Raw genomic sequence first — 24,997 nt, 5'->3', positions numbered from 1 at the left:
CAGACTTTATGGAAACATACAAATCAATGAAATTGGCTGTGTTTCGTGCTGCAGCAAATAGTATGTACTTTAAACAGTGAGCGAGCGAGCAAATGAATGAGCGAGTGATAGACAGACTGACAAACAGACGGGTAAACTGAGTATCTTTGCGAATGCGTACGAGGCGAACAGGTTCGCTTGCAAACGTTTTTCTGGCGCTTATACACAACAAAAGAACGTCTCGTCACGAACGGTACGGACGGATTGTGTTTTTGTGAATTGTTAACGATTAAGCGTGTGTTTGTGTCAGTTTTGTTGTAACGTCTCTTGTCGTATGAGTAGAAGTATTGTAAGCTTAGATCCATTCTAGGCCAAGTTTATTATTCAATTTAGTTTCTCGCTCTAAATCCGTGGAAATTTCATTAGTTTTTCGTGTTCCAAGAATAAGTTTCATCTTCTATGATGGTACAAAAGATTAGCAAAACAAATTCATTTAGTTCTTTAAAAATTTCATAAATACAAAACAAAATTTAATTTAATTAAACAAAAAATTGTTTTACAAAAATAATAATATTTATAAATAACCAAAATAACAACAAAATACCTCCTGCCGTGCTAGTGTTTAATTAACAAAATAAAAGTTTTTAAAAATCTAAATACAGAAAATAAAATATAAAAATTAAAAGTGTTTAAACAAAGTTCGCTACTTCAAGGTTATTTAAAATCTACAAAGAAAAAAAAAATATTTTTCGTATTGTGCATTAAAAATTTTATAAAAATACTAAATATAGAAAGAATAATAGTGTGATAAAAAAATAAAAACCTTAAAGAATTCCGATAGAAACCTGTACAAATATGAGCTCATTTCTAATGGGTTATCATCCACATGCTCCCCATCATGTACAAAGTTCCATGGGCATGAACAATGGTCTGGATCCTAAATTTCCACCAGTTGCAGATGATTACCATCAGTATAACAGCCACTATTCGATGACTGCATCGACGGGTCACATGGTACCAGGTGGAGGTACTGGCGCTGGTGGAATGCCCTCGCATCCTCATGCCACTCATCCCGCGGATATGGTTAGTGATTATATGGCAGCGGCAGCTCATCATCATTCCGCCACCAGTCATCATCACCCGCACGCCCATTCGCATACGAATAGTGCATTGTCGGGTCACCATCAAACGTCCAGTTATACCAATTATGCCTCAACTACACCTACCCATCATCATCACCATGCCCACCATCAAAATCTCGGTTATTATAATCATCATGCCGCTGCAGCGGCAGCAGCAGCTGCCGTCCATCATACACCGGATTATTTATCGACTGGTGCAACTTTACACAACGATCCGTCGGTAACCTCACTTGGTACAAACAATACTTATGCTCCAGCTCTAACATCCCCCAATAGTAGTGGCAACCCTATTGCCACCAATGGATATTACGGTGGTTATTACGGTACAAATGGCAGTGTGGGTAGCACGCACTCTCAGGGTCAACCACCACATTCCCAAATGATGGATATGCCACTGCAGTGTTCCTCCACAGAACCACCAACGAACACTGCTTTGGGATTGCAAGAGTTAGGTAAGATCAACGTTAATCGAATGAATTTGTTTCTTTCGAAGTCAAAAAGTTCAATATTTAACAAGATTTAAGCCTTTAGGTGAAACGTTAGTTAGTTATTCAAAAAGATATTATTCAGATCGAACAAATAAAAGTATCATTTTACAAATTCCAGGAAAGCATAAAAAGCTATTTCTTAAGAATTTATTAAATAATATTTAACTTTGCTCTTAACAAAATGAGGAAAATCAGTCTATATTCATAATTCTCTTATAATCACAAGTATCATAATATAAAACGTATAAATATTGAATCTTGTGTGCCACGGTATGTTAGTTGATATTGGCCAAGTCTATTAAACCAAAGTATTAATAGAATTATTAAAAAAAAACTTAGCCTTAATATTTAAGAAATATAGTGCAATTCAAATAGCAAATAGAGGTTTTAAATGTTGTTTTAAAATTTATATTCGAAGAATACATAATTGTTATATGTTATAGCAATAGCTTTTGCAAATAGAGGTTTTAAATGTTTTTTTTTTTAATTTATATTCGAAGAATACATCAATGTTTTAATTTAAGTGAAAACTTTAAAATAGAATTCCTGGACATTTAAAATCAAATTTAATTTTTCAACGGTTTTTAGGCATCAAATTTTATGTCTACAATTATTCTATTCTTTTATAATTAATTAATTGTTTTTCAACAATTCTTTTCTAATCTCCAATCTATTCTCTTGATATATAGAAGAATCTTTACTCTTAAATTTCTACACTGTGAGACATTTCGCAGATTTATAACTACATACAATAATCAAATCTAAAAGATAGGTTAGCGGTTAGTGTTCTAGTTTTGTAGACCGGAGGTGATGGGTTCCATTCATACCTGAGGCACTGGTGTATTTCTTCGGATTTAATGTATAAACATCCATCTTTTAAACTAACTAACTAACTGAAAATATTGTGCTCGAAGCTAAATGGCCTTTTATCAGAACATGGAGATTTTCAATAATTCGAACTCGACGAGTTTTAAAAAAAAAATGGGTTTTAATTGGGGTAATTTTTTTCAAAGATAACTGTATTTTTGGGTTATAATTTTGTGGGGAGGGTATAATGCATTTATACTGATGTGTAAAACGCCCAAACATATTGGTCCTACACCCACCTTAAATTATACTTATCGGTTAACTTGAAATCGGACCGTTGCTTCGCCTAGCCACATACAACCCTATCCCCGAATAGAGTTTTTGGGCTCATAATTATGTTAAATGTTCTATTATGTAAACAAAAATCTGCAAAACATAGTTTTATACAGAGTAGGCAATTTTTGGAAGTTTAAACAACTGCCTATTTGTGCAATGATCGAGCCTCATTTGACTTAACCCCATGAAGGACAAACTTACTTACAAACACTAATAACACTACATAGTGATTTAAACGTAAATTCCTCTACCAATGTTTATTAAATGGAATATACGATAAAATAACAAAAGTCGAGATGTCATATATTTTAAATATTCCCGTATATTGAGAATGCATCAATTTGAAGATGAGTGACTTTTTTAATAAAATCTTAAAACGATGTTTAATTTTATGATCGTGAGGGCTTCGCTAAATTAAGCATTTTTTCATAAATCTTTTAAAATTATGGACTTAATCTCATTTTTCTCATAGACATATGACTCTTTTGAAATTGCCATAACATACGGTGACACAATGACTCAATTAAGTGTGTCATAACTTATATGGTCACGGCTTATGTGTTTTTGGGAAAACAATATGAACACAATTATTCTTTCTATATTTTTCGGACCGATCCGATCCGGACCCAAATTTGGAAACCGTTGCAAAACTATAGTGTAGAGTGTGTTATTTTAAGAAACAGCTTAAGCATCATATTTATTGTTCACCATACATTTTTTGGCGTCTTTCTATCATTTTTGATGAAAAAGTGTTTTCGAAGGATATCGTAGGATATTATCTTTTTTAGCATGCAGTGACATAAAATTCTGAAGAATAACGTCTTTGAAAATAATCATTTACTGTAGATGTAAACTCAAAATTATGTTTTAATTCGAGAAAAATTAAAAACAAAACACCGATGTTCCGTATACACGCAGAGAAACATATTATATTATTTAGAACCATTTAAACTATCAAATATCCATTAAATGGTATGTTTTTACATGTTTACCCATATAATGTTTAATATATAAGTAAAATAAACATATTTCACTTATATATTAAACATTATATATACGTACTAGATCGGATTAAATAAATTATTAAACAAAAGCAGTGTTAAAATAATTGTGAGAAATAAATAATATCTACACGCAGAGAAAAAATATAGTTGTGGTAACCATAATCTAAGAGCAACATATTATGGTTAGAATTATGGTTAAAGTTAAAACATATTATAATTATTTTTACTATCAAGAAATATCATTATTAGTATAATAATCTATCATATTATGATTAAATATAGTCCAAATATTACATCATACTATAGTTTTATAATCATAATGCAATGTTGTAGCATCATATTGTAATTTTAAGCAACCACATTATGGTTTCATTTAATCATATAATGGCTTAAAGTAATCATATTATTGTTTCAAGTAACCATATTATGGTTACAAGTAGTCACATGTCTTCAAGTAACAATGTTATGGTTACATATTAAACATAATATAGTTAATTTAATGTGCTCGGCGGAAAATGTAATTATTTGTTAATTTTCTTTTAAACAACACAAAACTTCCAAGAACTGATATTCCCATAAAAAACAATATAATTCTTTTAATTATTAATTTTTTATGTACACTATTTTATGTATTTTATATTTCTATTGTTTCCTATTATATTTTTAGATATTATTTATTTTTCACAATTATTTTAACACTGAGTTTGTTTAACAATTTATTTAATCCGATTTAGTACAGATAAACCATACAACTGATAGAAAATTGGCGATACCAAAATATTTTTAATAGTAAACGTATTTTACTTATATCTTAAACATTATATGGATAAACGTGTAAAATCCTACCATTTAATGGTTATTTGATAGTTTAAATGATTCTAAAAAATATAATATGTTTACATAATTAGTATTATTTATTTGTTGTAAAAATAATTATATTTCAGAGAATCATTCTCAAATTTATAATTGTCATAAACATATAAATGTTTTCAGTAACTAAAATATTGATAAAGTTCAATGAAAATAACAATTGTTTGGTTATGACAACAAAATATTGTTACAAAAACATGCCGAACCATGTTTTTTCTCTGCGTGTAAAAATATAATCCAATATAAAATTCAATAGAAATTTAAAATACATAACATTTTAAATACATTAAATAGAGTACATAAAAAAAATAATTAAATGCATAAAAGTGTGGATATATACATTTTTTTATGTTAATACCAGTGCTTCAAAGTTTTGTGTTTGTTCAAAAAAATACTAAAAAATATTTAGAATTCATATGTAACTATAGTATTATTACTTAAAACCATGTGACTACTTGAAACCATAATATGGTTACTTGAAACAATAATATGATTACTTGAAGCCATAATATGATTACTGAAACTACAATATGATAATACAACATCACATTATGGTTAATAAAACTATATTATGATGAAATATACGGACTATATTTAATCATAATATGATATCTTATGATGCTAATAATGATCATAATATGATATTTCTTGATAGTAAAAATTATCACAATATGTTTTGACTTTATCTATAATTCTAACCATAATATGTTGCTCTTAGATTATTATCACAACTATATTTTTTCTCTGCGTGTACGTGTACGAGTTGAAGAAACTTTGCAATATTTTTAGTAACACATCATCATCCGATCATTACGAAATTAGGCAAGGTCATCAACACTTTTATAAATCTATTTTGGACCGTTTTTTTTATCAAGATACGAGTATATTTAACAAAGCTCTGTCGATTCGTATACTTTAAAGTGTGTATAGGGTGAAAACAATAAGCATTAGATCAAATATTTTAAGAAAATGGATTTACTTGTACTTTTTGTAGCATTTAATCCTTACAATAGTAGACTAATGATTCATTTAGTAACAATTGTAATTTTTATTCTTATTTAACAAATGAAAAAATAGAACTTACAAATTTTGATATTTACATATGTAGACAAATTTCCAGATAGAATGATAAAATAAGTTTTTAATGGGGCATTGAGTGAGAAAATATACTCGCAAATATAAAAAATAACTCTTAAATCAGTTTTCAATCCGGAAAAGTCGGATAAACAGATTTGTAACGAGTTATTTTTTGGTCATCGTCGAACAAAACTAAGTAGTTATTACCCCAAAAGGTAACACTTTCACTAGGAAGTGAGAGTGTTATATTAGGCAGTGCCGAATCTCATATACCCACCATCAAACCGTATGCCTTAAAAATAATGCTCCCCTATAAACATCAGGTTGATATTACTCTTCAAATTAACTGAAGAGGACCTTTTATGAGAGATAGGGTTAATAATTAAGCGTTTTTCCTAAAATTTGGCTTCATTGAAAGTTATATGTGTCGAATTTCATCACTATACTCGAATTTTTAAACCAATAATGAACGTTATGACTTATATTTCAAAGGGGATCTTATATGGGAGTAGGGTCAATTATATACCGATCAACATAAAATTTGGTAGAGAGGTTTTGGATTATAAGAAACTTACTAATGTCAAATTTCATTGTTATACTAGTATTTTTAAGCCAGTAATCAACGTTAAAAAAATTTTCTGAAGGGGGTAGGGTAAATTATAGACCGATTCTTATAAAATTTGGGAATTTAGGGAAATTTTGGATCATATGAAACTTATTTATGTCGAATTTCATCGCTATACTCGTACTTTTGAAACAGATGTACCCATTAAAGCTGTTTTTCGGGGGTCCACTTGTATGGGGGTTACCCGAAAACGTTGACCGATTTTCAATACCTAACAAACCTGACCTATTCCGTTTGCTTTCAACAGATAGACAGGCGTGCTTCAACAGACAGACAGACAGACGGACGGAAAGACATGGCTAGATCGTCCTAAAATTAATAAGGAATATATATTATTTTGTGGGTCTATGATCAATATGTCGATGTGTTGCAAACTGAATGACAAAATCAATATACCCCCCATCTTTTTTTGATAATGGGTATAAATATATATGAATCTTGCAATAGATAGCATTATAATTAGGATTTGAAAAATGCATAAAAAACTAATAAAGTTACTTGAAATACGTTTCCTCTAGCCTTTTTTAAATATGAAATACATTTGAAAATTATGTTACTGCCTTTTTGTTTGAGAAGGCACTAATTTTCTATTTGAAAACAAATTTGAAAAATTTTGTGAAATTTGAATTAGTTATGCACATTTAGTTTTTCATAATTAGTTAGTACGTCTATGCGTAAAAACTTTTTTCAAAATTTAAAAATGTCAAAATCACCCCATGAACAATTCATAATTTCAAAAGCAATATCTACCGATTTTGACCCAACTTTTTAAAACGTAGTATGCCACTTAATTCTACGACTCAAAATTAAAGTCCCCTTATGAAAATGACTAGAAAATCAAAATTTACTTATTACCGCTAATATTACGATTAAATTTAAACTTTAAAATAAGTAACTTTAAAGTAGATATAATCCCTCCACCAATATTGATATTGAATAATACGATATTTACCCTTGACCAGAATTAAGGTAAACACAAATTAAATGTTTTATTATTAAAAAGAAATCCACATTTTTAAAATACTAACTGGTGTAGGGTATCATATGGTTGGCCATACCATATGATACGAGCTGATTTAAGGAAATAATATAACATTATTTTTTGCTCTCTTTACAAAATTAGTCTTCCCAATATATAGTAGTTAATTGCTGTTATTAGAAACTTAACAAATAAACAAGGTATAACATTTTGGATCCTGTTACTAGTAGTAAACAAATATTTAATTTTATACTAAGTGTTTTTTTAATTTTGTTTTCTTAATTTTAGGCTTAAAATTAGAAAAACGTATTGAAGAAGCTGTACCTGCGGGGCAACAATTACAAGAACTAGGCATGAGACTGCGATGTGATGATGAAGGCTCCGAAAATGTAAGATCAAGGAAAAAAATTTGTTCGATTTGTTCAACTAAAACTAAATTAAATAATGTATTTATTTGTAGGATGACATGTTAGAAGAAGATCGTCTAATGTTAGACCGATCGCCCGACGAATTGGGATCAAATGGATTAGATGATGATCTTCTGGATTCGGATACCGATGATGACTTGATGGCGGAAACAACTGATGGCGAAAGAATTATATATCCCTGGATGAAGAAAATACATGTAGCTGGTGTTGGTAAGTTTCTATAAGTTATTTATTTTTGGTTGTTTGTTAGGCAAACACACATACTTAAAGGAAATAAACTAATCCACTAAGTGACAAAAATAGTTTTTCGTCGGAAGAAATAAACAATACAATTTAATTTCATAAAAAACCATTAATCAAATAGAAGAAATTACAAAAAAGAATGAACTTAAAAGAAAATATAAATGAACATGTGCTAAAAGTGTTCCAATTCAAAAAATCATCAGTAAATGAGTGTATAAATATTTCGTCGTATGTACTTAAAACAAACAAAAAAATAAATCATACCAAATTATAATCATGTCATAAATGTCTCTATTAATGAAAACACAGCTCAATCACTTCAATAAATTTGTAGTAGTTCATTAAAAAAATCTCAAAAAAAACTTAATTATGACAGCCTTAACACCTAACAATTCCCAAAAGTACTCAAATAAAATTGAACACTTTTTCATTCTTTGAAATGTACTTCAACTACTAATTGTCGGTAGCAATCAATGTTTGACAAACCGTGTAATGGAAACAAAACATATGACATTGACAAATATCGACCACCTCCAGATATTTGATGCAAATGCCTAAACAGTAGAAAGTATTTAAATATTAGATCATGAAAATCTTTAGGGAGCAAGAAACAAAAAAATAAATATACTTCTTAAAGAAAATAGTATGATGATTAACCGTCTCATTGTTTAATAATAAATATCGAAAAAATATCTTTATCATCAACAGCATTCAAATCCTCATCTTCGTTATTTAAGACAATAATCAAGTTTCTTGCACTCACTTGACTTTCTATACCGACCGACGTAGTATCTGCTTGTATGATTTGAGGTATGAGGAATGTACTGCAAGCATGTTGTTGTATTTTATGTGCGCGCCCATGATAAATGTCACAACATTAACATCAAATGACATGGCTCATCCGTCACTCGACGGTCGGCTTCATCAATGTGTTGTTTGTTAAACTTGAAATTTAGATGATTTTGTTAGGTGTGCGGACGACAGAGTTAAGGAATAAATAGATATGTATGTACCTCACTTATTATTTTAAAATGTTCATTATCATCAGCTTCATAATTAAAATTGATGTTGAATTTACATTTCAAATACAATTTTGTACGTTGTAGAGTAAGTTCTGTGTAATCCACTCCGCGCCCCTATAAATAATTATTTCTATGAATGTTATAATGAAATGTTTATGTTTAAGTTTTCCTCTGGTTTTTTATATCCTTTACCATCGTGAAAACGGTATATATAAGTTTGTCACTTCGTTTGTAATTTCCATAGTGTTATTTCTCGAACGAAGTACGTATATTCTGAGTCAATTTAGCCATGTCCGTCCGTCTGTTTGTATGTCTGTTGAAATAAATTTTCTAAAGACCCCAGATATTTCGGGGATCATAATATTCAATAATTTCAGGCGTGCTTTCGAAAAGTTCCTATTTGAAATCAGCAAAAATCCGTTCATAAATAAGGGAGATTTGTGCAAAAATTCTGAAAATTAAAAAAAATATATATATTTTGATTGCTTTTTTTATTCTAGAAACTCTTTAACTTTTAAAACATTTTCAAAACTTATAAACGTTTTAATAGTTTTTCGACTACATATTAGTTTTTGGAATACATTTGTGAACGATTTGTTCAATTGAAGTCAAGATGTATTTATCAATTTAAGTAAAATATAATTTACTAAAATTAAACTGGATAAAATAATTAAAAACAGAATTTTTGAACGGAACAAGAGTTATGCTGAATTACTTACATATTATCCCATAAAATATGTTCATTTTGGAAAATCATATTTGCTATGAATTTTTTAACAATATTAGGTTTAAGGGTTTACATAAATGTCATTTATATTAAAAATATAATTAATAATTCAATTTTATGTCTATTGTTTCTAAAAGATCATATTACACGTGTAATCATGTAAATCGGTCTTTACCTAAAAACAGTGGCCCTCTACTACTTGTATATGGCACACTACTGTTTACATTTATTTTTAGAAAAGCAGCATGACACTTGTTCGTAAAACGATGCACATTTCCAAACTACATACGTACATACATACTCGTCGTAGCAGAACAAGTTAGTATGTAGTAATTTCTTAATGATAGACAAGTAAATAAATTGGACACCTAAATATTTTTTAGAGTTAAATATAAATTTCGAAGCAAACATTTAATAGTTATAAGCCCAGTGAGTATTAAAGATTTAACATACAAAATATCATAAAACAGTCTCCTTTAACTAAATGTTGTTGTGGTGTTTGTTGTTTGGTAACAAAATACATATTCCCATAATAAAATATTTATTTTTGTTACAACTACAAATCAATCAAAAATTTACATAAATCTATAATAAACTAAAACATTTAGTTAATACATTAAAAAGTGACTAAAAATAATTTCTTGGACTTTTAAATTATTAAAACGACTGAACAGAGTACGAGTAATTTAAAACCAATTAATCAAATGTTTATTTTTTCATTCCATTAAGTTTGATTTGCTTTTTGACTGGACTTTGAAGAAAACTTCACAGTAAGAAGCCACTTGTATAAGAGAAGTAAGATAGAGTAAACAGTCATAAACAAATGCTATACATAGTAGCAGTATGTAGTAGTAAATTTACTAGGTTAGTTTGGTTTATATGCGTCTGCTTTTTCGTTTTATAGTTTATTTGCCGGGTGTCGATGTTCTTTGGTAAGTTAAATGTCTTTGTACAAGACCACATGTATGTCTGTCCGTTCGTTTATCTGTCTTTCTTTCTTTCTAGTTATTGTATCGTATCCATGATTTACAATAATTTAATGGGGTTTCATGCAAATGCACTCGTCACTTACTAAATTTATGAAAAAATAAAGTTTTTATTTACTTCAACCATGGACTCATAAATGTTGTTGCAGTTGTTGGTTATTGGTATGTTATGACAACATATTTGTAATGACCACACAATGATCATTCATTCACTCCTCTAAAATATTTGATTACTATAATTATTATTTAAAAATTTATGTTATAAATATGATGTTAATGTTAGTGTTCATGTTATTGTTCATGGGTTGAACACTATAGGCAGTGTGTCATTGAATAATTGCATGTTAAACAGACGTGAACTAAATATGTAATTTATTTGTTCATCAAAAAATGCCCTAAAACCAAGTGTTTGCATATTCTCTTACTATTACTAACATAAAATTAAATGATGTGATGTTTAATAGGTTAGTGAATGTCTTAGATAAGTTAAACCAAAGACAATTTTTTCATTTAGCGAAATACTTCTATTGTAAAGCAATCGGTTAAAATTCATTTAACTCATGTTACTTAAGTTACGATTTCAATTATTTTGTAATTTCGGTTCATATGTCCTTATTTACTTACATATGTATATCTTAAATGTATTATATTCATATATGTTATTTCGTTTGAATATTTCATAGCTTATTGTTATAGAATTACAAACTTTGTCAATATATAATTTTATATTTCCTATATAATGTAAATATAATTTGCCTATAATTATATTATTACTTTTAACTTTAAATACGCATTTAATCATGGTTTGTTTAATATTTTGTGTTTTATTAGTTCTGTACAATTTGCTTTACAGTCGGTTACGCCCCTGTCATTCGGGGGCGGTCATTCAGAACAGAACTTAACATATTATTTAAGTTTAGCGCGGTATGCATTTATGTAGCGAACTACACATACTTGAATAAAGTAATTTTTAAGACTATGTTAAAAATAAAGTTAATCATGCCTGTATTCATAAATTGTATCATACGTACATGTTCATTGAATGCTTTTATTTAACTTGCTTTGTTAGATGAAACAAATTTTGTAACTGAATTTTCGACCAGTTCCCGTAGCCCATTTTGACTGAAACTTGTTACACATAAAGACACCTGAAGACAATGCAATGTTTTGTTCAAAACCCCGGAATTAAGAAAAATTAAATGTAATTAAATAATTTTTAATTTATTTAAATTTTCTTGATTTGTGCTCAAATTAAACAAAAATTGAAACAGTGACAAATTATATAACACTTAAAAACTATTCATAAAAGACTCTATTTTAAATAATGTTGTTTTTTTATTTAACATTCATTTTCTAAATCTCGTATTAATTTTAAAACATTTTTACTTTGAACTAGGCTTTGTTGGTAATTACCACTTTGTGAATTTATTATAATTGCAAATTCTTCCACTTTATAAGTCAATATAAATACTAATAAATGTAATTGATGAAACTTTCGCAATGCGTTTTTAGAAAGATTAAATTAGAGTATTTTTCTATAATGGAAATATGTATATCATTTTGCTATATTTTTTAAAAAATTTACCCAACGAAAATGAACGAACGATACATAGAATATGTATATGAATATTTTCATATATTGTCTTAAAATGATATCAACTAATAATATGAAATGTTTTTAACAGAAGCTTACTTAAAAAACAAAACATGTTTAATATCCAAACTATAAAAAACACATTCTCATTTTTTAACCTTTTTTGATACATGAATAGAAATACACGTTAGTTAGGTTTAACATAATGTGAAGTTATACAATTTATAAGACAATAAATTCAAACACAAGAAGTCTTGTATGTCTTGTGTTATCATAAGAGATTTACGTCAAGTTGCAACATTTTGATATCACGGATTTAAACACATCATAAACATGATGAAGATGATGCACATAATAATGCATTTTGATGTTGATTTTTCAAAAAGAAAACTTTTTAAGGAATATATAAATATTATAAAATTAAAGCAAAATAAACTTTAATAATAATCACAACTTAATAATAAAATCACAACTTAATAAAAAAATACATTTATTTATTTTTAAATAAAATTAAATATTTCAACTCATAACTAACTGCAGCCTTGTAAATCGTATAAAATTCAATGACATGTCCCCCTAGTGGGTTTTAGAGTACCAAAGGCAAGGCCCACAACCAAAAACGAAAAGTTCAGTTCGATATTTGATGACTTGCAATAATTTTCATCAATTGCTTAGACTAAAAAAAAATAACAACACCAACATCAGCAGCAGTATTTAACAACAAAATGAGCAATAAACAACAGCATCATACTGATGCAGCAAAAAAAAAATAAAAATAAAAGTATTGATTATTCTTTAAATTTGTATGGGTAAATGAATAAAAAATACACATGTAGCGTATCTACTTATATGTGTTTGTACATTTCATACATTGTCTACGTGCATGTTGTTTGTAGACAACAAAGAAACAGATATAACAACCGAAAAAAATCTGCAACACACAACTGTCGACAATGACTTGTTGAAAATTAAGAAGTTTGCAGCTTATGACAGATGAGCCATGTTTCAGACTCAAAACTTATTCTACGCGATAAAAATATACATTAATGTTTTTAAAATGTAAGGGTTTGGAAAGAACAAATACAAAAACAAAAACCTGAAAAGTGATATCATGTCAGAACCTTAACAGTTGCATTCGTTATTTTCAATATTCATATTTAATTAAGCTAAAATATAAAGATATTTTTTCTAGTTCTTGATGAGGCTTCTACTGTAACTGTTAATAGGTTTGCCCTTTTAAGGCATTTTGGCATTTTTATTTATTATTTATCCTCAAAATTTATGTTTTAGCTTCTATCCTTTTTTTTAGCTTTCTTGAAAGGCTAAAATTTAAATTTTTATTATACTTTAACAGTTCACTATAAGAAAATTTAAAAAAACCCTGCGTATAGGAACTACTACGGAAATTAACAGACAGATGAGTTAGCCAGAAGCTATTAAGTTTTATAAAATGTAGTATCAATATGCTAAAATTAGGTAGAATAATCTAAAGAAATGTAGAGGGGCTAAATTAATGTGACATTCTTGAAATATAAGGTAAAACCTGCAGGATTAATCGAGATAATAATAATGAGAATCCTTTCGACTCTACTTAAGTCCTTGATAAAAAGAATAAGTTTAGTAAACAGAATTAGATACATATATAAATATGTCTTTAAAAATAAAGTGGTTTAAGTGCCATTCTATACCTTTTGATAATCTTTAATTATAATTATACCTTTTGATAAACTTTAATTATAATTATAATATTGTCGAGAATTCCTGAACGCAATTTTTCACTTGTTTTAATAAATATTTTACAAAGTTAAAAGTTATTTTTTTAAAGTTTTAGCTTGTTCTGTCCATGGAATTCAAAAACATCCCTTTCAAATACACGGTCATCTTCTACATACTATATGAGTATGTTATCTTTAACCAATGGATCCTTAAGCCTCATCACTCTGAAAACTAAAATATTTTTATCATATTTTTAACGATTATAAAAATTGTTATGGTTAACATAAACATACAATTAACCCCTTTAAGATACTGATACAAATTACCCATATGGAAGGCAAAAGTGTGTTGGCGTTTAAACAAACATATAATTTCAACAACATACAGCTTTAATTGATTAATTCATTAGTTGGCTGCTTTTCTCACATCTTCAACTTTCTACATTCAAAAACTATACATACATACATACATGTATTTTTATATATGAATAAAGCTGGATGCTAAATGTTTTCCATGTTCATCTACGAAAGGATTTCCTTAAGCCTTCGCTTCGAAATTGTACCGACACACAAGAAATATGTGTATGTATTTATGTATGTATATAAATTTAAACGTAATTAGCACCTTAACAATTCTTATTTTTATAACCACCATTAAAAAATAAATTGGTTTATATTGACTTACCGTTTGTAACACATTCTTATTATATTTGAAGACGATCTAGGTCTGACCATCCATCCGGGATGATGAGTGATCTGTAGCCCTAAGTATACCATGACCATCTTCGAAGATGAATTTTATACATATTTTGTAGTGGGTATATAAGTTTCACCATATCCGAACATAACTCTCTTAATTGTTGGTTTTTAGTTGTGGTTTTGTTTTAGTAAATAAGAAACAAAAATGAACGAAATATGTTTGCAATTTTTTTTATTTCTTACTATTATTCAGCAGATTTATTGGTTATTGATGCTAATTAAATTTAAAAAAAATTTTGCCATTTTCTGTACTATGACGTTGTCAGTATTGTAGAGGGATTTCCAACTGCGAACATGAACAAATGAAACAAACAACAATGAAATGAAAAGTTAAAGATTTAAGAAAATAAAATATGTATATATAAATTTTTCTATATCTACAACTATAAAAAGAATAGTAAATAATTAATGTCTTTCTTGTTGCTTTTTTATTATCATTTTATAGTCAATGTTGTTTTTTTATATCTTTTGTTGCTGCTGTTTAAGTTCATCAATTAATTACAAACAAAATCCAAGGTCATTCTTAATAAATATATGTATTTGTCTATTCATCTTTTCTCTCGGTGTATTTTCTACTATTTTTTTTTTTTTTTTGAACAAGTACACTGTACATATAAGACTAGACATTCACAAACGTGAGTTTCATATTTCTATTATTTAAATTAATTTTTTTTATTTATTTTTAAGCGTTCTTTAAATGTTATTGTTGTTCACTTAATTCTATTTCAATTTTGTATGAATAAAAGTAAAAACAAGCAAAATTTTGCACTTAAAGAATTATTTAAGTATTTTTCTTATTTGGTATATAGTATCTCAGCTCAAAGTTTATTTAACTCCATTGTTGAAGATATAATTTACTTTTGTGTTGGTGGTTTTCATTTGGAACAATATGAAATTTGAACTAATAAATAAAACAAAAACCCACACCTAAAAGTTAAAAAGTAACTATTTACTTTTATGGTTAACATTTTATTTCCCAAATTCCTTCAAAACGGTGGTATAACGCATGGTGTGGACCTCCAACTTTCGACCTTTGCAAGCGCTTAAAGCTGCGCACAAACATGTAAGTTCATTTTATCAATATAAATTGATAATTTGATAATAATTTTTAACCGTCTTGTCTTTAGCCGAGCAAAATTACGTATGTACATCAATACCGAACAGTACCCGGGTATGTCATACAATTTATATGGCTATTTCATCTTTTTTATACATTTCTAGTGTATAATTCAGATAATTATTAAAACTGTATATATAAATTAAATAGTTTTTGATCATAAACCATTAAATTTTAGCAATTTCTATTAAAGTTTTCTTATTGCTTTCCTATTAACAAAAATATTATATGCGAAAAAAAAACTAAAGAAAAACGCCTTCATAACGTATAATGTACATTATGCAGAATTTGACTTTGTAAAATTTTGAATTCAAGAAGCTATTACTCAGTGACCGGGAAAGATAATTGAACAAAATTTTTTATATATTATTTATTAAGGTGTATAAAATCGATTAGGATTAAAGAAATTTGCTGTCGTAAGTTGGGAAGCTTTTTGCAAAAAAAAAGATTGCTAAGTCATGGTCAAAAATTAAAATTTTAAAATTTAATACATTCAAATAATGATCATAGAAATATTCTCTCTTGTTATGATTTGAAAATAGGCAATATCAATCTACGATATACGCAAATAGTGAAATTTATCATAGAATGATTGTTTTTAGTTGTTTTATTTGTGCAACTCAAAATGATATAAAGACATTTATGTTTTCAATATCTTTAGATTTGTTTTTCCATTATCAGCCCAAGAGTCCATTCACTACCTATCAATCTTTCAACGAATGATATGTTGACGACAATGAGCTCATATTTATTTTCGAAATATTCAAAATTAAATACATATAGAAAATAGTTTAAAGCAAAATGCAACGTCATTTGACAAGCTGCTAATGCAGCTCCCGCTGTTGATAAAATCTTGTCGAATGTTGCCTAATTTCTTGTTTTTTTATTTTTCCTGCAAAAATTATAAAATGTTTACGCTCAGAAAAATGTGCCAGTTATTTATTTTAAATTTAAAGTTAGATTGAAAAAGAAAACCATTCACCGAATAAAGTAGCAACAAAAGAAAGGATTGTTAACAATTTGAAAATTTTGAATGAATTATTGTGTGTAAAGCATAGTAAAATTTATATTCTGATATATATTTGAAAGACTAATTAAAAAAAACAATTTAAAAATCATTTAATATATTAGTATTTAATAAAACTTTATCAGTTCAGATTTTATTTTTTTTCGAGTGTTTGATTTATTAAACTGCATTTTTCTATAATTAATGAGAAAATATAAAAAAATTAATAGTTAAACAAATGTCATATTTTATTTAATAAATTTGTCCGGTTTATTAATAGAGATTAAAAATCACTTGCTAAACTGAAAAATTAAAAATAAATAAAAAATACATATAAATTGGTTATATGTATAAACATTTTAATAAATATTTTTCTCTTAAATAGAAATCATTTAAATAAACATCCCAAGAAAACGTAATTAATCATATTTCAATTACGAATATTTTGGCCCACTATGAATGAACTCATAATCCATCCGACCGTCTGACTGACTATTCATGATAACGAGTATAAATTCACTTCAATTGTAATTGGTGTGTGAGTGTACGAGTGGTAAGCATGTGCATTATCTGATCGTGATTTAAACTATTTTAAAGCCCGGAAGTTGATTGCCAAGCCGTCTAAAGTATTTACATGCTTTGAAACCTATTGTTGAAAATCTTTGAACTGATTGTGTGTCCGTCTGCCTACTTTTATGGTTAGCTTACTGTCTAACCTGATCAGTCAATGATCAGGTTAGACAGGATTAAAAAGATATAGAAGACAATAAAACAATCATAAAAAATAAATATTATAAAGACGGTATAGTTAGTGTTGTAAATTTGAAACTTAAATAAAATTTGAAATTAAAGTATATAAAATTTGAAACGATATGATAAAAAGTAACGGCTGACATAATTTCTGTGAAATGACATTACACTGCAAACTTGATCAATACCCGTGCCGTGCCATCGGACAGACTCTAAAAAAGACAACAACGTTTACATATTTCAATGAAATGCTTCATATGTATACGAAACATACTGAACCGAAATACATAAAAAATGTGTGTCTACAAATGGCGAAAACTGTTTAGTCATATACAAGTAATAAATCATGGAAAGAAATATGTACAAGTCGAAAAATTTGTGGGTATGACGACAGCAGCGACATGCGGTGGCGGTATTTAAAAAACGAACTTAAATTGAACGCATAATTGTTGTAAATATGAAAAATAAAAAAATAAAATTAACTTATACTACTACACTATGAATTAAAAAAAATAATAACAAAAACTTTACTACACTCTCAATAAACTGTGAATTCTGCTTAACAACATTTTGACACTCTACAGTATTGTAGCTAATGCTTGTAACTTATTAAATAGTTTGTGCTACACTTTCTGTGCATAGGATGATTTTTAGACGAATATAAAAATATAGAAAAATTTATTTTCGATACCGAATATCCCACGAATGTGCTGACTCCTACATGCATATAAAAATTACTTAAACTTCTAATAAACTAAATATTAAACAATATGATTAATATTGATTTATTTTATAATTGTTTATATCTGTTTAATGCATAATGTGGTCGGCTTGACCAATTCTTATTTAATTTGTTGTTATCCTACATTCAAACTTTTTACATACTATAACTGGAATTTTATGAATGTTAATAAAAATTAAGCAAAAAAAAACTTCACGCATAAACCTTAATCAGAATCTAAATGTTGCATTCAATAAAATAGAACAAAATTATTTGAAAAAACTCAAAATTTTGAACACTATATTAAGGTTTTTAAAGCTTAATTCTAACTATCTAAAGGGTTTTTAAAGATCTACACTGAACCGAATTTAAAGAATATACTCCTTCACAACACTGTTTAAATTCAAATCACACTTTTTTTAATATAAGAATTAGTGGCTTATTTTCATTCTTTTATGATCAGGCAAAATTATGATACTTTATTGTATATTAATACATACATAGTAGTTTCGTTTTCATTTTAAATTGGCCATTTCATCGCATAGACACTAAAAAAGAGAGAATGAAAAAAATTATATCATTACAATTGGCCTTATTTTGCTTCCCTTTATTCTTGTATATTTTTTATTATTATTGTTTTTTTAACTTTTTTGGAGTAAAAATTTCATCCATCCTTTATTACATGTAATCAATGACAAAGCAGTTTTTGTTCAAGTTACTTTTTTCTCTTATTTATGACATGACTTTTCAAACGTGGCAGTTGTTGTAGTTCAACCACATTTGGACTCGATATCGGGCTGCCTGCTATCCGTCCAGCCATTTAAAGGCAAAGGAAAAGACTACATCATCAAGACATCCGTCAACAAGAATTTCGTAATAACCATATACATTTCTTTAAAATATAGTTTTACTTTATTTTGTTGTGTGAAACTGTTAAAAGCTGAAATGATACGCAATTATTGTTATGAAAATGTATTTTAACAATACTAAGTAAAGAAAAAATAAATAAATATATTATACTAAAAAGACCAAAAGAAAAAAATAGGAATTAACACAAATATAAAAGTTGTTTGAGTCGTCCTTATAAATATTTTAGTTATTAGTCAACATGGGATTTTGTATGGAAAAAGTGTGTAATAAACTATATATAAATCATTTATAACTCTTTTAAAATAAAGTTTAACACTTAACATAATCCATGCCTAATATATACGAAAAATGTTGTACATTATACAAATGCTACATTGTCTTCCATTACGAAATTGTTTCGTAATATATACAAAATTGTACAAACATTTTATTATAATGCAAAATAATTTTAGAATAAATTTCGTAAAATTAGAAAGGGGTTTAATGAAATACATGCAATGTCTTATTATACATGAAATTTTCGTAAATATTACGAAAAAAGTAGTTCCGATTTTGTTTTTCCTTAAGTACCAACGGTGATTTAAATAATAGCGTCCTTAATGATGTCAATACCTACATCGTGGTATACTTAAATCATCTATTGAACTGGTCAAAATTATGAGCCTATATAGACAAATTCAGAATTAATAACAAATTATTTCTAACAATTTTACTGAAATGGAAAACGATAAAGATATGATTAAAATAAAACTTTTTAGTATTACATTTCAGGATTTGTAACACACGGAGTCAATAAAATTATTTGTTATTTAACGAATACTTATTTTCTTAAAGCTTTAATGGGATTTAATGGTTATAGCTATTTTAAATATTATTAGTAAGATACAGGTGATTTACTTGTATACACGACTAGCAGTTACCATTATGCCCCTAAAATACCTTTCAACGTTACTACCAACAAAACAAATACCGTTCAACGTACCCTATAAACTTATGTAGAATATCGCATAACCGATGATGTATTTATCATTATTAAGTTTCTCCTAAAACTTTTCGCCATCAAACAGATTTCTCTATAACAAAAACTAAATCAAACCAATGACAACTGATGAAGCTGTCACTAATAAAACAATAATTCAAACTGAACAGAGTTTCGAATTGTTGCAAATAAAAAAACCCAACAAAATAACCTTGAACAACATATATTTGGCAACACAATACTTTATATCTACATACATACATACATACATACATACATACATACATACATACATACATACATACATACATACATACATTTGAATGATTGTCGATGATGTTAGTGGAAGGGGGATAAGCCTGAAGGTTTTATTTTGATAAAGACTGTCAAAAGTTCCACAAGATTAATTTAAATGGAAGTTCAAATTGTAGACATGAGCAAACAATGAATATGTAAATAGTGAATTTCTATTTTAATTCAAAATTCTGTAGGCCAACAGCAGGTGTGAGAATTATGAGAAAATGTATTAATTTTAAATGAACTTCAACTTTGTAAATTTACAGCAAGAAAATAACTGCAAAGAAACTAACAAGAAGGGGTTGTTTTTACGCTCTATAAGAAACGACTGCGGCGTAAAAAAGAGTTTTTTTTAAGGTGCTGCTTTCCTGTATACTTTTTCAGATGCACAAAATACGGCTAGTTTATCTGTTATTCAAATGTTACTTATTGTACGACGAGTATTTACAATTTCGTCATATCTTTGAAGTTGATTAATTATCCTGACGCGAAAAACGTCAAATTGGAAATGTGAACTAATATACCAACAACATTCTAAGCCGTTTAAAACGCCAACAATACGTCGCTGCTTTTGAATTTATTCGCCCTTTTGTTTTTAAGAAAATTAAGAAAATACTCTCGCATATCCAGTTAGTTAACAAAAACATTGGTCAATAATACTTCCTTAAGAGGCCTTTAAGGCTTAAATTAAGAAAAAACTTCATAAAAGTTTCGTTTGGTTCACATTTATTAATGTTTGAACATTTTTGAATTACAACAATTACGCACAGCTGTGTATTGTTGTTCGTTAAAATATTTTGTGCAATTTTTTGACAAATGCTGAGCGATTGATCTTAAACCTCACTGGGGTGTTTCTGGGGGTAACTAAATATTTAGAAAAACTAATTTTTAACGATTTTGACATTGTAATTAATTGTGAACGTTATATTTGGCCTAAACTTAAAGTTAAGAATGACAAGGAATTTGTTTAAAATAGTATTGGAATTAAATTACACCAAGCAACAAATTTATTTCCTCAATGAAACCAACCAATAAACATAAAATAAAAACCAATGAAATAAAATTTAAATTCCGTGTTTTTGCTTTATTGGTTTACTGATTGTCTATTTTCATTTTCCGATGGTCTATTTTTTTCTTATTGCACAGTGTTATAAGAATATTTCTAAAGTTTCAAATATTTACTCTGAAGCGCAGTTAATTAATAACAATTGATTATTTAACTAATTAAGCAGTTTATTAAATTTAGTTTGAAGTAACTTATATTGACGAAAACAGCTAATTTATATTAGCTTTATAACACACGTACATAAATATATGTTTTATTTACAACTATACAGTGATTTTGTTATTTATGTTTTTGTCTGTTTCTATTTTTTTCTAATTTTCAGCAAATGGTTCATATCAGCCAGGCATGGAACCAAAAAGACAACGTACCGCCTACACACGACATCAAATATTGGAATTGGAAAAAGAATTTCATTATAATCGTTATTTAACCCGCAGACGACGTATTGAAATTGCCCACACATTAGTGTTGTCAGAGAGACAAATTAAAATTTGGTTCCAAAATCGACGTATGAAATGGAAGAAAGACAATAAATTACCAAATACAAAGAATGTACGCAAAAAGACCGACGCAAATGGTAATCCAATAACACCAGTGGCCAAAAAACCTAAAAGAGTCAGTGCTAAGAAGCAAGCGCAACAGCAGCAACAACAACAGCAGCAGCAACAACAATCGCAGCAGCCTGTGATAAATGAGGTAGATAATGTGAATAATTTGGGATACAATTTAGAGAAATTAATATAATTTTTTTTGGTGACATTTTAAAGGGGTAAATATTTATTTAAAGTCCTTAGGATAATAGAAACTATTTAGAATTTTTACGGTCTAAGTTGAAATGGAAGTTTCATAATTTCTAGAATTTTTGACTTGAAAATGTGATGATTACATGTACTGTGATTTATGTAACTGGTTTAGCGATAAAACTCATAAACAAGTTTTATAGTATGCAAAATCTTTTTGTATAGATAGAACCTGCCCCCTTATAAGGTCCCATAACTTACACAACATCATCTTAAGTCATTATGTTATCACTTCACTTTCATTAGAGGAAATTATGTACTTACCTCAATCGCTCACAAGTAATTAAAAGGTTTTATATAACAGATTTTTAATAAGTCATTAAACTACTTCTGGGTAATGTGGTGGTAATAATTAAATATTATGTTGCAATTGCAAAGTATTTAGATCTTTAGAATCCTATAATGTAACCTATAGAAGTAAAAACTTATTAATTTCATCCAATTTTTCAAGCATTACTCTGCTTTTAAAAAATAATACATTATTACTATATATTTCTATAATAAATTAAAAACAATTTGCTCATTGAATTTTTAATTTTCATTACAGTGTATGCGCTCAGATAGTTTAGAAAGTATGGGTGATGTAAGTTCATCATTAAATAATCCACCATATATACCAGCAGCGGGTGATGCTGCAAGTTTAATGAACCCACAACAAATGCCCTGTAGTACGTACAATAATGGATCTCAATCAACGGCAGCACAAAATTCCCATGTTAATGTTAATACCAGCAGCGGCAACACCAACAGTAATAACAACAGCATGAATGGTAACAATCCAAATAGTAACAATAATAACAACAATAATAGTATACATCTCAACAACAATAATAGCAATAATACAAATCAAATGCAATCAAATCTACATTCGCAGCAACATCAACAAGGGCATGTGCAACATACACAAGATCTAATGGCAAACTTGCAACAACATATAAAACAAGATTATGATCTGACCACACTTTAGAATTAAATAAATTTTAATCGATTTAAATTTTATTTCATTGAATTTATAATTTAGTAAAAAATAGTTCAGTTTGTCCTCAATTGTGTTTTTGTAAATGTATTTCAATATCTAAAGCTTTTTGTAAATTTTCTATAAAAAATTATAAAGAAATAAAAAATTATTTGTTTTTATAAATATTAGTACACTGAGAAAAACATTAAAATTGTTTACTAAATATTGAAACAAGTAAATTTTAGGTTTATATTTAGATTTTATTTGAGTCATCAAATCAAACTTAATTTTGTGCAGAACGAGAAATCAGTTAATTAATAGTTCTAAAATTACTAAACATTGTAGTCAACTTGTTATAATAATGACAATAGAAAATTTTTTCTCAGTGTATTTATATAAGGTTTGTCTCTATTGTGTCAATATGTTAAAACCAACTATCAACCAAGTGATTATTTGTGTAATATTTTTCTGTTAAAAGTTTTTTTTATTTTTTCCTATTTGCATATGTTTGTTTAACATTAGTTTTAAAAATTGGATTAATATAAATTAAGTAAATTAGATATTTGTATATTATTTAAATGTGGTTTATATTTGTTTAAATTCGTTTTAATGAAATTAACTTGTATCGGAATATTACAGTGAAATAGTTAAGATTTTTAAATATTGAAATAATTTTATTAAAGGGTTCTTTGATCAACTTAATTTTATATTTAAACATAAAAATTTAAAAGAAATGAAACAAAACTCTATTCTACTTCATTAGTTTATAATAAAAATATTTAATTATAGTTTTAGCTTTAAGTTTGTAAATTACAAAAGAAACAATTGCAAATAGTTAATACTTATTCTCTGATAAATATCTACATTTTAAGCAAAATACATACATATATGTATATTAATAAGAGTATATGTTTGAAATATTGATTATAATTATTATTAAAATTATTATGTTAATAAATATTTAATAAAACAAAGAAAAACCAACAAAATTAGACAATATTAAATACCAAATAAAATATAAATGAAAGTTTTACAAAAAAAGAAATAATATGCATTTTGTCTTTATATAATTAATAGCATCATAAAGTACCAGGAATTAGTAAGTTTTAAATGAGGAAGAAATGCACCTAGGATTCTATCAGCAAAAGAAAAAAGTAACAAAATATTTTTTTACGAATATCTCATTTATTATGCGTCGAACGCATATTGATTGAAATTCAATGTATTCCTACATTTTAGTTAAGACCATTTTTTGCATATCATTCCTATTTTTTAGCTATAGTGCATTATTTTTACATTGCACAGATTTTTTCAAATCGTAACATGTATTTTTTAACGCCGTTACAGATTGTTAAAATTTTTCTGTCTAATATACATTGTTAATTTATTTTAAATTACTCATTACCACAACACTCTCGACCGTAGTGCAATATTATATTAGAAATAAAATTTTAAAAATGCAAGTATACATACTTCCTTATTAACAAACAAGTCCATTGAAATCATTCTACGGCTTCTTGTAGCTCTAATATATATACAATAGGGTGTCCCGTGGACCAATTTTTTGGAGGAATACCTCTCAAGCGATGCGCAATAATGTACTAACTAGCAGAAAAATTTTATTTTTTTGTAAAGCTCCTCAGTTCTTTACT

General features: G+C 27.5%; 1 protein-coding gene across 1 annotated transcript; it reads left to right on the top strand.

Moving 5' to 3' along the window:
• Nucleotides 1-581: 581 nt before the first annotated feature.
• LOC111682785 (homeotic protein deformed) lies at nt 582-23,457 on the top strand. The gene is made up of 5 exons (XM_046950519.1): nt 582-1,573; nt 7,596-7,696; nt 7,768-7,945; nt 21,910-22,283; nt 22,935-23,457. Exons 1-5 carry the CDS (start codon nt 835-837, stop codon nt 23,352-23,354), a joined length of 1,812 nt encoding a protein of 603 aa, XP_046806475.1. The 5' UTR covers nt 582-834; the 3' UTR covers nt 23,355-23,457.
• Nucleotides 23,458-24,997: the final 1,540 nt, after the last annotated feature.

The sequence above is a fragment of the Lucilia cuprina genome, chromosome 4 (genome assembly GCF_022045245.1).
Source record: "Lucilia cuprina isolate Lc7/37 chromosome 4, ASM2204524v1, whole genome shotgun sequence".
In the NCBI taxonomy this organism is placed as follows: Eukaryota; Metazoa; Arthropoda; class Insecta; order Diptera; family Calliphoridae; genus Lucilia; species Lucilia cuprina.
Note: the sequence above shows the minus strand (reverse complement) of the source record. Positions and strands in the feature narration are given on the sequence as shown.